Here is a 14,364-nt window from a genome sequence, read left to right as displayed (position 1 = left end):
TATAGTAAAAAATAAAAACAAAAAACATCCTAAATATCCAGTATTAGGGGATGATCTAATAAATTGTGGGACATCAATACTATTCATTCAGCTATCACAAAAAAAAGCATAATTGTGAACACTATGTTTAAAAAGAAAAACATTTATAACCTGTTAGATGGAAATACCACGTGCCCTCATTGCAACAGTGTAGACATATGTAGGAATAAGGTCATCTGAACAAACAAAAATTTCTGTGTGAAAAAGATGGCATATAGGTCATTATTTTATTAATTAAAACTATCTTTAAAGTTATCTTTAATAATGCTTATTAATAATAGGTTTTCAGTTAGTTTAAAAAGAGATACTAGAACTTGTCATACATATTTGTTAAAGATTCTTTCTGTGTTTGATCCACAAATATTTACAGAGCACCTACTGCATCCCCGCGTGGTGCTGTTCACTGTAGGATACATCGAGATGGACAGGCCAGCCCCATGCTGGAGGCACAGGGAGGGCAGCGCTGCCCACTGTGCAGCCCCTGCCTGCCCCTCCTGCACCAGACCTTTTATGGAAGTTATTTTGGAGCAACCTTGCAAATTAGATGCTATCATTCCCGTTTTGCAATTGAGGAGTGTGTGCCTCAGACAGGTGGCAGAACCATCTTGGCATCACCGGGGCATACATGAGGAATGCAGAATCTCAGGCGCCACCCAGCCCTACCGAATTAGAATTCACATTTTAACAAGCTCCCCAGGGCATTCACATGCACGTTGAAGTCTGAAAAGCATTATTGTGCAAGCCTCAAAAACTGTCACAGAATGGAGATTCCTTCTGTTCTCAGGGGGAAAAAAGGAAATGGGAACTTTAAGAAAATTTTTTGAGTTAGTTGTTTAAAATAATATTGTTTAAAACCCGAGAAAATAAGCTGACTTAAGAAAACAGAAAAACATTTCTTTATCAATGGAAATATATATTATTCTCATTATTGGGGAATGTACTTGAATCAGTTGACTATCTTCTGCTAGACTGTGAGTCCTTGAGGTCAAAACCATGATTTATTATTCTTTCTATGTGTGGCATGTAGCATGTGTTCCATACTTAATAAAACTTGTTGAATAAATAAATGACTATAACTCACTCCCCAGACACCAAGCCGTACATTTTTAGTAAAAAGTTGCAAAGAAAACAAAACTGGCATCAGAATTTCCAGCAAAACAACCACCAAAAAATAAATAAATAATTAAATAAAATTTAAAAAATAAAGGAAAGAAGGAAAGAAAAGGAAAGACACCTACAATTTCCAAGCCTGCTATGAATTAAAGCATATTCAAAGCATTCAAAGCAAATCCTGTAACTTCTCCATTTATAACTGTAAAATTACGACTTTAAGACATGAAAAGATAATAAAATATCAAATCTTATGCATGGAAAGTAGATTATCTTATGAAAACAATTTCCCCTACCACTCTCCATTCCCTTATTCTGCTTTATTTCCTTCCATAGCACCCAGCACCCCCTTTGGCACTGGTACTTACTGCCTGTCCACCATGTCCCCGCTGCAGTGACAGCCCAGAAGGCAGAGGTTATTTTATTAGTATTCACTTGTATTCCAATGTCAACGAGAGTCCCTGGCACAAAGTAGGCTCTGAGGTAGGGTAGCTTTCTTTTTATGTTAAAAATATTAATAGTTTATTCTATTTAGAGCAAATTTGGCAAACTAAAGTAAGAGAAGTTTAAAAATTTCTCATAATGCTACCACTACAAATAATCATGGTTGCCATATTGGTATTTCTTGTCTGTTTTTTCCCCTGTACATAGAATGCTAGATTTTTTCCCTCCTGAATATAGTCACATTCATATTGTATATATGTTTACACTCTTTAAAAAATCATAATATAGACTGATATATTTTTGTAAGCGTTTTTGATACAAAGACTAAAATTAAGATGGCTGCCTGGCAAACCCCCATTTAACCAAAGAATGCAAGAAATCAAAACAACTAACATTATGCTTGTTGAATGTTTTCAACTATAAATAATTATAAATGTCTGAACTATATATTAAACTGATACATGGAATAAATATTGGCAGAAAGAAGCTGTGAAAAACTTCTTAGTCCCATACATCTTTAGTTTTTGCCGATTTTAATTCTTCGACAGTTCTAATGATGTGGTCTTTTAAAATTTACATAGGACTCCATCACCAAGGCCTAAGCTAAACAAGATTTTGCCTGGAATGTGATAGGAGATTCGGGCAGTAGATGGGAAGCTGGACTTGATGGTTCCTTCTGACCTTCTGGTTCTGTAGTTGATCAGAAGGCAAACCTACGCAACTCCACACTCTAGAGTTTAGTCTAGAGTCTTGCCCCTGGTTCAGCAAGGCAGTCAATGTCACGGACGGGGCTTTATCTAATCATATGTTTAGTTCAGAATGTGTTCACTGCCTGGCAAATCACTTAGCCTTTTGCCCTAAAATAGTTAAATTGTGTCATGTATATAATCAATTTGAATGACACCATTAATAACCAAGATATTTTCTCTGCAAAGCATTAATGAATTCTCTCTCTCTCTATCTCATCTTTTATTTCTTTCTTTTTTTGGTTTGGTATGGAACAAAATGTCTAGGATCCAGACTAAAATAGCAAAGGCAATCCTTGGCCGGCTGCTACACCAGCAGAGACCTGGAGTGATGTAGAGTGAAATCATTACTTCAAAGAAATGTTGCCTTCTGAGTCACATACCACAGCTTTTAAAAAGAGAGTTAATAGTTTAAGATGACAACTAAATAAGAATATAGCCTTTTCCCAACATAACACAGAATATATGATCAGAATGTTCTGCTTTATGGCCATGTGAGGTGGCCCATGCCTATAATCCTAGGACTATGCCTATAATCCTAGGACTTTGGGAGGCCAAGGTGGGAGGGTTGCTTGAGGTCAGGAGTTCGAGACCAGCCTCAGCAAGAGTGAGACCCCTGTCTCTACAAAAAATAGAAAAAATTAGCTGGGCGTGGTGGCACATTCCTGTAGTTGGGAGGCTGAGGCAGGAGGGTCACTCAAGCCCAGGAGTTTCAGGTTGCAGTGAACTATGATGATACCACTGTACTCTACCTGGGGGGAAAGAGCAAGACTCTGTCTCAAAATAAATAAATAAAAGAAAAGAAAGGAAAAGAAAAATATTCTGCTTTATGAAGGTCCTCATTATCAAAATAAGAAATGGTGGACAATCTTACTAAACTATTAGTAAGTATGCCAACACTTACCTTCACTGTGGTACTTTAAGATTTTAAATTCTATAAATTATGGGTGTTAACATTAAAACTTTGACTTTTATGAAACCAAGTAAACAAAGCTTCATTTATCTGTTTTAGCGGCTCTCTTAGAAAGTTCTGTAATAATTGTGGCTTATCTTTTGGTTCAAACCGTTTATGCCTGTGACGACAAAGTGTTCCCCTCAAACAATGAGATCATTTTGTTCAAGACAAAGTTTCTACAGATTTCACTTGGTGTAGGCATTTTCTTCTAACACCCATGACCACTGAGGTCCCTTCCCGTGACCATACACAGCCGTCTTTCTGTTTCACACTTGTTCCTAAAACACCTGGCCATTGTGTCTGTGGCCAAACTACTTTAAGTTATTTATTAAATCACATGACAGAATCGAGCACCCAGCAGAAACCATAGTGCAGAAACCGCAGCCTGTACTGTCTGATACTGATCTCCAGTCAAGTTACTTGAGCAACCGTTTTGACTGTATTTGTCTATTGTTACTTTTTTCTTTTGCTTTCTTTCTTTTTCTTTTCTTTTCTTTTTTAACCTAGTCACAGTCCAAATGTAAGTTTATTTGAACATTTTCTACGTACTCAGCCTTATTACCTTAGATAATACTTTCTAGTCAAATTCCGGGGTGTCAGTTTACTACTTTAATTTTTCCAAGATTTTAAACAAATACACTGTATTTCTAATCTTCTTTGTAATATTTACAAATAAAGCATTAAACAAAGCTTTTGTGTGCTATAGTCTACTAGACCAGAGAAAGAAAAACTTACTGCTAGAATAATTTTTGCAAGTTTAAGGCTGAGCAAGTCTGAACCAACATCAACTAGTTTATATAGGGTCTTCAGGAGAATACTTCTTCTCTTAAATTTATTTCCAAGCATGTTTCCTTCCTCTAAAGCGTGATGAAGTTGTGTGCAAGCAGCACAAATCGTTTCAATGTTTTCTTCTGTCAGAGCAAAGAGAGTAAAGCAACACTTACTAATTAAGGTCAAGTTTTCGAGTGTGTCAAACACAGACAGTGCAAGTAAAAAACCCCATAATTATTTCCCTGGATACATTTAATTTCCTAAGCTATATTTTTCCCTTCTCTTATCACTTCCATCTGCCTGATTTTTTCCATCTCTTTGATCCATCTCCTACCATGTTGACTTATTCACTTATCAGTCAGTCAGCTTATCTAGACTACATAGTCTTTACAAGAGTATATCAGAGAATGGAATTGCACCCAATTCTGTTGGTCTCCTTTTTCCAAATGCCCTCCACCTCCACCTGTGCCCTGTTCTGTCTCACAGAAGCACACCATATGTATCTTCACCTTCTGTCTGTTTTGGCAGAGTTCCACTGGCCCAGAATATTCTTGCCCTTGTTCCTACTGGTTTTGGTCCTTTAAGGTTCTGTTTATGTTGCAGCTCCTCCAGAAAAGATGCACTATTCCACATCCAACAAATATTACCTTGTACTGCTATTTATTTTTCACTTATATATGTGTGTGTTAAGTTATATGCTCAGTGCTCTCAAATATATGCCACACTAAGTGAGTAGAAACCATGCCTTACATATATTGTATCAACATTATGTGGAACAGAGAGAATACCGTGCAGACAACCTGTAACATAATTTCATACATATTCATTTTCTAATATATCTGTTGATGAAAACAATGATCAATACTTTTCTATTTTCTCATCATCTGAGAAAAGAGGGCTCTAATAAAACAAAAGCTCAAAGTGTCGCCAAATCCACCATTATTTGGAGGTGGTTATTAGAAAAGAGGAGAATAAAAAGACGATTTTAGTTAGGAAACAGGGAGACCTAGAATATTTTATTTTATAATTATGATTTGAAAGTGGTAGCCATACCAATAAGCATACAGGAAGAAACAGCACACAGAACGGAGCATGAGGGGAAATAAAAGCACGCAAGGTATAAGGTATTCCGTTGAAAAATATTAACTCTGATAGATTCCACCATGAAGTTTAAAAGTAGGAAACCAATCTTAAATAAATACCATAATGTGCTCTTAGAAGCCCACAAAGAGGAAGTGTGTGCCTGCAGAAGGAAATGACTCAGGCCATTTTTAGCTCTTTTCAACAATAACATCTAAGAAAAAATTTTAAACCTCAATAGCCAAGTAACCTTCAATGTCTTTCAGTTATGCACTTAAATAAATGAATTGATGGGAAATGACTTAGACTAACTTTAAATAAAGGGAAAAATCTGACGTCTATTGTATTAAATACTTTTCTTTTGTTGTTTTATTCTTCTGTGACTGGCAGTTTCTTTATAAACCCTAAGTCCAGGCCGTGGGCCACTCATTGGCAGTGGGTGGTCCTCAAGGCATTTTTCTAATACTTCCCTCCACAAACTCTTCAGCCTGGGGAATTCTGCTCGAGAGTAGTTGTTTTGGCTTTAAAAACAGTTAAAAAGATAGGCTCAAGGGCCAAATTTTAAACTATCGATCAAATTAAGCCTTTATACAAATTAGTTTGTTATGAATGCCACGGAGCCTCAAAACACAACTCGAATCTAAGAGCTAACAAGATTTGAAAGGGACTAAAACTAGTAGTAAAAGTTTGGTGAGTAATAGAGCAACATAATCTCAGAGTAACTCCTCCCACCAAGATACTTATTAATTACAAAGGAAAAAACAGTAACTTTACAGTGGATAAAGCTGCCAGACACCACCCCACCCAGGTGATCAAAGTTCACGTCACCAGCAGCAGAACAAATCAGCATCAGGTACCTCCTGACACGAGGCTCCAGGAAGGACAGAGCATCACTCATGCGATATACCTGCCCCAGATGCTAACTTGGATCTCACCATGGGAAAATACCAAAGGAACCAGTTCCTGGGACAATCTATAAAATATTCCTCAAATATGGCAAGATTGTGAAAGAGAAGTGACAAATGATTAGAACTTGTGATCCAGGATTTTTTTTTTTCTGTAAAGGAAATTATTGGGACAATTGGCAAAATCTGAGTAAGATTTGTATAGCATTGCATGATAATCTCCAGATATGTAAGAGAATGCTCTTGTTTCTAAAAGTATTTGCCAAAGTACTTAGGGATATGGAACCTCAGGTTGGTGACTTGTTCTCAAAAGGTTCAAAAAAGAAAAAAAAAAAACAGTGTGGGGGGTGGGGCGGGAGTAGAGAAAAAGAGTGGGTGAGGCAGGGAGGGAGAGAAGGATTAAGAAGCAAATGTGGCAAAATGTTAACACTGAAGGAGTCGAGGTGAAGAGCACATAGCACTTTTTAAACCGCTCTTGTAACTTTTCTATAAGTCCGAAATTTTGTCAAAAGAAAAACTTTTAAAAAAAGAAAAAGAAAAAAGAATCTTAATGGGTCAAATAAGTGCCACCACTTGCTGGTCTTAAAGTTGTCTAGGGGGAAAGATGCCATACTTCAGTGTTTAATGAGCTTTCTGAGAAGGTAGATTCATCCACAATTCAAATCCCCAACTCCTACTAAATTCTCTTTGTGGGTGTCAGTGATGGGTAGAGCCCTCAGCACCCTCTTAAAATCCTTCAAGCTGAGCCAGGCACAGTGCCACGTGCCTATAGTACCAGTTACTCGGGAGGCTGAGGTGGGAGGATTGCCTGAGGCCAGGAGTTGGAGGCCATCCTGGGCAATATAGCAAGCCCTCATCTCTTAAAAAAAAAAATCCTTCAGTCTGAAGACTTCCTACAAGATAGGCCTTTGAGATACTGACTCATTTTTTCCATTGAATGTTTCCTAATACATTTTCTTTTTTAACCCTTAACCAGACTTATTATTCTTCTCACTAGTTTTTGTACATATTCCTAAAATAAAGGGCCCAAAGTTAATCCGGCCTGCTAATATGAGGGCAAAATTAGTAACTCCAGAGGAGAAACTCATCACATTTATATTCTTAGGATTTTGTGCTGCAGAGGACTTTGGAGATAATCTAGTCTCTTCCACCCTCTCATCTGGCAGGTGAGGACACCATGGTGTACAGGGTGTAGGTGATTCCCTGTGGTCATATGCTTAGTACCAGCACCAGGGCTTCCACGTTAACCACGAACATAGCCAAACACCAACAAGGAGCAGAGGAGGAGTGAGGTCATTTGAATCTTTTAGGAATTAGGTCTTTTGTATAACTTCCCTATTGGGTTGCTGGGGAGGGTTCCTTTACCCTGCTTCTCCTAGAGCATCTTCCTGTGGCCACATGCTAGTTTGCTCATCAGTAGTTCCTAGTGAGGGTGTGCCAGGCACTGGGCTCACCCTAGGGCTATGACCACAGCTCCAGAGGAGCTTGGTTCAACTTCAGAAATGAAATCCTTGGTCAGATGCAGTGGCTTAAGCCTGTAATCCCAGCCCTTTGGGAAGACTGCTTGAGGCCAGTTCAAGATAAGCCTGGGCAACACAGTGAGACCTCATCTCTACAAAAAATTAAAAAGTTAGCCAAGTGTGGTGGCAGGTGCCTATAGGCCCAGCTACTTGGGAGGCTGAGGCAGGAGGATCACTTGAGCCCTTGAGGAGTGGCAAATGGGGAGAAAGTGGAGGGCCATCTCCTGTCAAGCTTTCTATACCTGCAGGAACCCATGCATCATGAGCCTTCACTTCTGCGCAACTTCAGAGGGCAAGGCTAGGCACATCCCAGGCCACTTCTCACGCTGCGAGTGGCATTCCCAACAGATGTGCTCAATCTCAGGAGAGTGGGACCTATACACCGTTGGACTGAGAAAACCACAGGCACACCTGTCGAGGACGCCAGTCTAGGAGGCTCAGTTTCAAAGCCTGAAATCTGTTTTAATCTTTTACTGTCTTGAGTATGAACAGCCACCCTAAAGAGGTTAAACCAGCATTTCCTCAGGCAGAGGAAACAATAATTAATTTATATCACAAGGGGAATTTTAGAAGTCAGCTCTCTTCGTGCATTTAAAGTATAATCTTATTCACTAAAAATTATATTTACATGTAATATTTAATACACACATTACTGGGTAAATAAATAGATGACTTCATTTGTTTTTGAACATGTTTACAGAAATAATCAAAGTATACTAAAAATATCAGGGCAACGGGAAACATATACATAACTATGGATATTTGTGATTTAAAACAAAAACAAGTTTTTTTTTTACCTGTTTCTAATTCATGCAAAATTGGAACAATCCTTGTATTCCAAAAGACTTCGTCTACTTCTATTTCTGTATCCTTTTCTTGCAAGTCGGCTTTTGAGACTGCAGAAGAAATCCAGGCATCCAGAGCAGGAGAAAGAGCCATGAGAAAGGAGTTAGGACGGAGCAGTCAAAAGCCATCACTAAAATTAATAAACTACAGAATTAAATCATGCTTTGCCCCCAAAGCCCAAAGATTTCTAATTAGAACTACAGATCTTCTAATCAAATCACCCCCAATGAAACTGAGATAAGATAATGTACATAAATTAGAACTTTAAAATATGATTGGGACACTTCATTAAGTATTAAGCTTTGTAAATGTTGATGACAGTAAAGGAAACTGTTTTGAGTTATTTTTTACTTAAACTTATCCCTTTGTAATGTAGAATAGATAACTATATATATATATACACATATGTAAAGAATAAGGATTTTGAAAATGTTCGATGAAAATTTTTCTAAAAGGGAGGCCTGAAAGGATTTTCTTTTCTATAGAAAATAAAACGTCCACACCATTGTGGGGCCAGTGGCATTAAAACCAAGTGATTTCATGTGGTGCAGCAGGAAAAGCCCAGGCTTTGGGGGCTGGCAAATCTCAATTCAAAGCTCAACTCCATTATTGACACATTGGGTGACTGGGGGCTAGTTCCTCATGCTTTCTGAGTCTTGGTTTCCTCATCAGCAAAACAGAAATGAGAATATTCACCTTCAAGGTTATGAGAATTAAAAGACATAGTACAGGTAAGGCTCTGAAACCAGCACCATGCATCTAGCAATTCACAATATATATGAATTTCATTTCCCTGATTAAACCAACAAGTAGGCAATCACTTCTGAAGTGTCTCACAGCTGTGCGATGCTACCAAGTCATCAAGAGTCAATGCTGCCCATGAACACGGGCTGTAGAGAATAATAGCCACCACTGACCATGTACTTTAGACGCAGCAGGCCTGTATTTCATTTTTGTAACAACACTATGAGGAGGTTCCTAAATTTTCCCCATTTTGCAGATGAAGAAAGTGGAGCCCAGGGTTATTAAGTTATCTGCCCAAGGTCATATAGCACCCTGGCCCTTGCACTTGACCTCTATGCTATTCTGTCCCCTAGCAAACTGCACTGGCGGGAATGTAAATCATATTAGAAACTGCAGATCATGATTACGTTTCACACAGGCAGTATCTCAGGATCTAACACACTAACTGTTTGGCTGGAGGTGGCACCACTGTGCAGAGGCAGCCCTGAGCAGTGCTAGAGACATATTCCTCAGCCTCCCCTTCTCTGAAGTCCAGCCCTTAAGCCCCTCCTCTGGCACTCTGTACCAGGTCAGGGAGTCCATGCCCTCTCAGGGTGGACCTGGTACCAATTAAGTGTCCACACAGTGGGTACCTGGAGCCTAAAAATATCACAGGAAGAGTTTGAAATCATAGTGGCAATCAGAAGTTGAGAGAGAGAGAGAGGGAAGAGAGAGAGAGAGGGAAGACAGAGAGAGGATGGAAGAGAGAGAGAGAGGGAAGACAGAGAGAGGATGGAAGAGAGAGAGAAAAGAGAAAAGAGAGGAGCAAAAGGGTACACGGCTTGTATATTTTCAGGTTGTTTTAACTAAACAATGGACAAGTTGACCAGGAAGGCCTGTTAAAAGCACAGGTTTAGAGTCACTGTCTGGGACTGAATCCAAGTTCTGCCACCTACTAGCTGGCTGACTTTGGAAGGTTGCTTCACCCCTCCTCTGCAAAACGGGATAACAATGGTCATCTCTAAGTATTGGGATTATGGATTATTAATTTCTTTCATGTGCTCTTCTGTATTTTCCAAAGCCTCTAAAACAACTGTATTATTCTTAAAGAGAAAAAAACATGCAACACATATTAAATGTGTGTGTATATAGTGTATATATATATATATATCTTAGTAAACATACATATTAACATTTTTCTTAACATAGTTAAAATGAAATTCTCTGCAATGAGAAATCCAATTGTCCTTTCTCAATTATATGTATAAATATCAGAGAATTTCATGGAAACACATAATGGCATGTATTAAAAAATTCATTTGAATTCAGAGATGTCTGAAATGAATCCTTAAGCCATTGAATGAGAAATTCTCCAAGCACACACTGCTGACGTCACCCAAGAGAAGCAGGGAAGCTGCACAATTTACCTAGCCCACCCAACACACAGGCCTTCCCCTGTTGTCCTGTGTGCTAGAAACAGCCACTCCCAGTTACAGCAAGTCTAGGCTTGCCATTTATCAATCCTTCCAAATACCATCAATGACCAACACACACTGGGCATTCAAGAGCACTCGAGCAGTAAAGTAAATAGAAAGAGGTTCCAACAGAGCTATAATTAAACATTACAGTGCTGTAAGTCATCTTAATAGCAAGGTTTCAGATACTCTATCTAACCCGTTAACAAGACTTCATCATGAAATACTAAGTTGAATTGCCTTTAGGACAAAAATCATCTACACGGTACAGATTCACAATCCCTTATCCAAAACCTTTGGGGCCAGATGTGGTTTGGGATTCAAAAATGTATGAATTTTAGAAAGGCAAGATGGTGCACACATTGCACATTACATATCACACCAGCAGGGTCTTCTGGGGCAACACTCTGTAGCAAAATATATGAATGTTCACACTAATGAAACAAAGATATAATTGGGTTCCCAATATCTCAGGTCACTTATTGTCGCTAAATGAGCTTGAAAAGTATTTTAACTTCCAGAGCTTTCGGGATTTTGGAACTGCAGATAAAGGTTTGTAGACTACCGTCTCAATCTTTCAGATCATTAATTTTATGAGTCTGCCTCAACTGTGATAAATTCTGGATACAGATTTTAAAAGTAAACATGAATATTCAAGTAGTATGAAAAACACAGTTGCTCATATTCCCAGATAACTAACCTATTCAAAGTCCAAACTATATGAATAAAATCAACATTTATCAAGGCAACTGAAAAACCAGAAAATAAGTCAGACAAATAATTTAATCAACACATATTTACGACACACTTAAATTTACTACGAATACAGTCTTAAGCCCACTAAGTTCGAGTCAGCATTTTTTACCTTCTATGAAATATGCTCTTTAATACAGCAGCTCTATGAGGAACCACGGTGATCAACCTGTTTCTCAGAACAAACAAAACCAATAACATGTTTACCCTAGAAAGAGCTGAATTATAGGGCTGAGCCAGAAATCACAGAACAGTTTATTTAACTCTCACGGGCCCTTCTGAATGCATGTCTAAGATGTGTTTCTTCTAGGAACAAAAGTTAGCCAGACACTGTAGTATAAGGGTTTCCTTCCAACCCTCCCCCATGAATCCCTGAGTGTGCAGTTCTGTCTGGCTATAACCTTTTCCCCTCTTCACCCCCCTTGGACCTTCCCCTACGTCCATTCTATACACTATCCCTGAGTTACTACAGAAACTGAAGCATAGACTCATGTTATTGCTGTTTAAGATACACACACACACACACACACACACACAAATAGTTTGTCGTTAGGTTTGGGCAACAACCTACTATTTTAGAAAGCACTTTCATCTAGGTTCACAGTTTGCTAAACACGAAAATTATAATTCAACAGGAAATCAGGTAAGTTGAGCAAAAATTTCAGCATGTTTTTGAAGATTTTGCTGTCTCAGTGGGTATAGTTGTTAACCACAGCTTTCAGTTGTGGACACAAAAACCTGACACAATGTTTGGATTGGCTGATATTTTTAGCACTACATTTTAAATCCTTAGCAACAATGCTGACTCAGAATCAGTATATCTAAGATTTTCCTGAATACTAAAGAAATTCCCACTGGCCACAAAGTAATTTTCGTATCAAAAATAAATTAGTTTTGAAGATAAATTTTTAACCTAGTATTAGTTTGGTGTCATAACATTTCATGTGTACAAAAAATATGAATATAACAAATACCTGTGTACCCCAAATGAGTTTAGTCAAATATTAACATTTTGCCATATTTTATCCTTCACCTTATTTTAAAGAAATAAAATATTATGGATAGAGCCGAAGCTCTCTTCGTGCCTCCCCATCCATTCCCCTCGTCCCTCCCCTTCTAGGGGTGACCACCATTCCAAATCCAGTAGTTACTATTATCACGCTTGACTTTACATGTTAAGTACATAGATCTGTATCCACAAACAATATATGTCATTGGTTTTGCAACTTAATTTTTCATCTAATATTATGCTTGTACTCATTTTACTCGATATTATAAATGCACATTATTTCATTTTTCTAACTGCTTATATTCTATTGCATAAATACATTTTGAATCATTTCTAGCCTGTAGTTTATATTGTTATATATTGTCTCAGTTAAACATTTAAAGTCCCAAAGGACTGTCTTAATATAGTTAATATAGTTTCATTTAAGTGAGCAGTGGTTTTTCAGCTCAAGATTTAAACCCAAGAACTATGTCAATGTCAAGTTTTACAACTTTCCAAATGCTTTTACAAAACAATTTTTGTAAAATCATTGTAATCTATAATGTTTGAGGCATCAGAGCTGGGTAATGATAAGAATGGTAAGATTGTTGTGAAAATAATAAATACTTATAAAAATAAAAGCTGATCTGTGACAAAGTTCCTAGAGTTTTCAAACAGTGAGTCAACATCAGACGTCTTCAGGGCAAGTGTTTTTCCCACGAATGGAGACACCTCAGATGAAGGAATGTGAGGACTTCTCACCTGCTTTGGTTTGCAGCCTGCTCAAGTCTGAGCTGCTGGGGCACGGTAAGGTCCTGGCATGCCTCCTCCCCTGGTCCCTAGGAGGAAGAGGAGTACACAAAACACTCAGTACAAACACTAAAGCATTTCTCTTTTTGTAAATGACCAGAGCCTGCTATATACAATTTCTGAAGAAACCACAGAGAATTGTTTATAGGATGGAGTTTGGTGTTCTATCCCCTGTTTTAATCAACCTCTGATTTCCAACTAAGATTTATCTTTTTAAAACAAGTCATATTTGCCTAACAATATGAAATATAATTACTAGAAAGAACAAAAAAATCCAGTTTACTTTGCAAATCAAAAATAAATTGATTAAGGATATATACCACAAGAGGTCACTATTACAATAAGAAAGAACTCTGGTATGCTGAAATCATAAAAGCCTAGCCTTGGATAGCTAGGAGCTCACTCTCTCTCTCTCTCTCTTTCTCTCTCTCTCTCTCTCTCTCTCTCTCTCTGTGTCCCAAACTGCCCAGATGTGCCAAGGTCACATAGTAGGGTCAGATCTGGAACCCAGGTCTCACAATTTACAAATTCACTGCTCTTTCCACTACATCACAGTGTGCCCTGTTTCCATTTTTAAAATTAATTAAATTAATAGTATCTGGAAATGTTTTATTCTTAGAAATATTCTACATGTTAAAAAATTGGAGGTAAATTCAGGCAGTCCCCAGATGACAAATATGTTGTATTCCACATAAAAGACTGGTGTCTGGCCAACAGCAGGATTGTGTGCTCAGGTTTTTTTTAAAGTTATATTTAATGTACAGACTGTGTCTGAAAGATACAACTTCTCTTTAGCTAGAGCCTATACTTCAAAGTACTTACTTTTAAATGTCTGTACCAAATTCCAAGGTAAAAAAAAATGCTGAGAGAATAAGAGTACAACTTTTATGACAAAATTTATTTTGGGCCACCGAATATAATATTTTCTCCCCAAATCACGAAGGATGCATATACATGTGGCCACTGTCACTGTGAACATCCGCATGTGTGGCCGCTGCTCCTGCTCCTGCTTCCTGTGTGGCGTGATCCCCAGGTACCATGTGGCGCTGGTCCTGGCCCTCAGCCTTTACTACTGCCCGGAGGATTAGCTTCTCCCAATGTTGTTTTTTTCCATAAACATGTCCTTATTTTTTTTTTAAGGATTTAACACTTCATTTTATCATAAAGTAAGGAAAAAATCAAGCTACTTTTCCAAAAAC

The 14,364-nt window shown here is 38.0% G+C and overlaps 1 protein-coding gene across 1 annotated transcript in view; it reads right to left on the bottom strand.

Moving 5' to 3' along the window:
• ARMC2 (armadillo repeat containing 2) overlaps positions 1-14,364 on the bottom strand; it is a 137,551-nt gene that overhangs the window by 56,026 nt on the left and 67,161 nt on the right. Inside the window, exons 4-6 of the mRNA XM_012651219.1 lie at positions 13,118-13,194; positions 8,368-8,466; positions 4,030-4,205 (exon numbers count right to left, since the gene is read on the bottom strand). Of these exons, the coding sequence (XP_012506673.1) occupies positions 4,030-4,205; positions 8,368-8,466; positions 13,118-13,194 (352 nt within the window). The remainder of the gene's footprint in view (positions 1-4,029; positions 4,206-8,367; positions 8,467-13,117; positions 13,195-14,364) is intronic.

This window comes from Propithecus coquereli, unplaced genomic scaffold, assembly GCF_000956105.1.
Source record: "Propithecus coquereli isolate 6110/MARCELLA unplaced genomic scaffold, Pcoq_1.0 Scaffold35, whole genome shotgun sequence".
NCBI lineage: Eukaryota > Metazoa > Chordata > Mammalia > Primates > Indriidae > Propithecus > Propithecus coquereli.
This window is presented reverse-complemented; position numbering and strand designations above follow the sequence as displayed.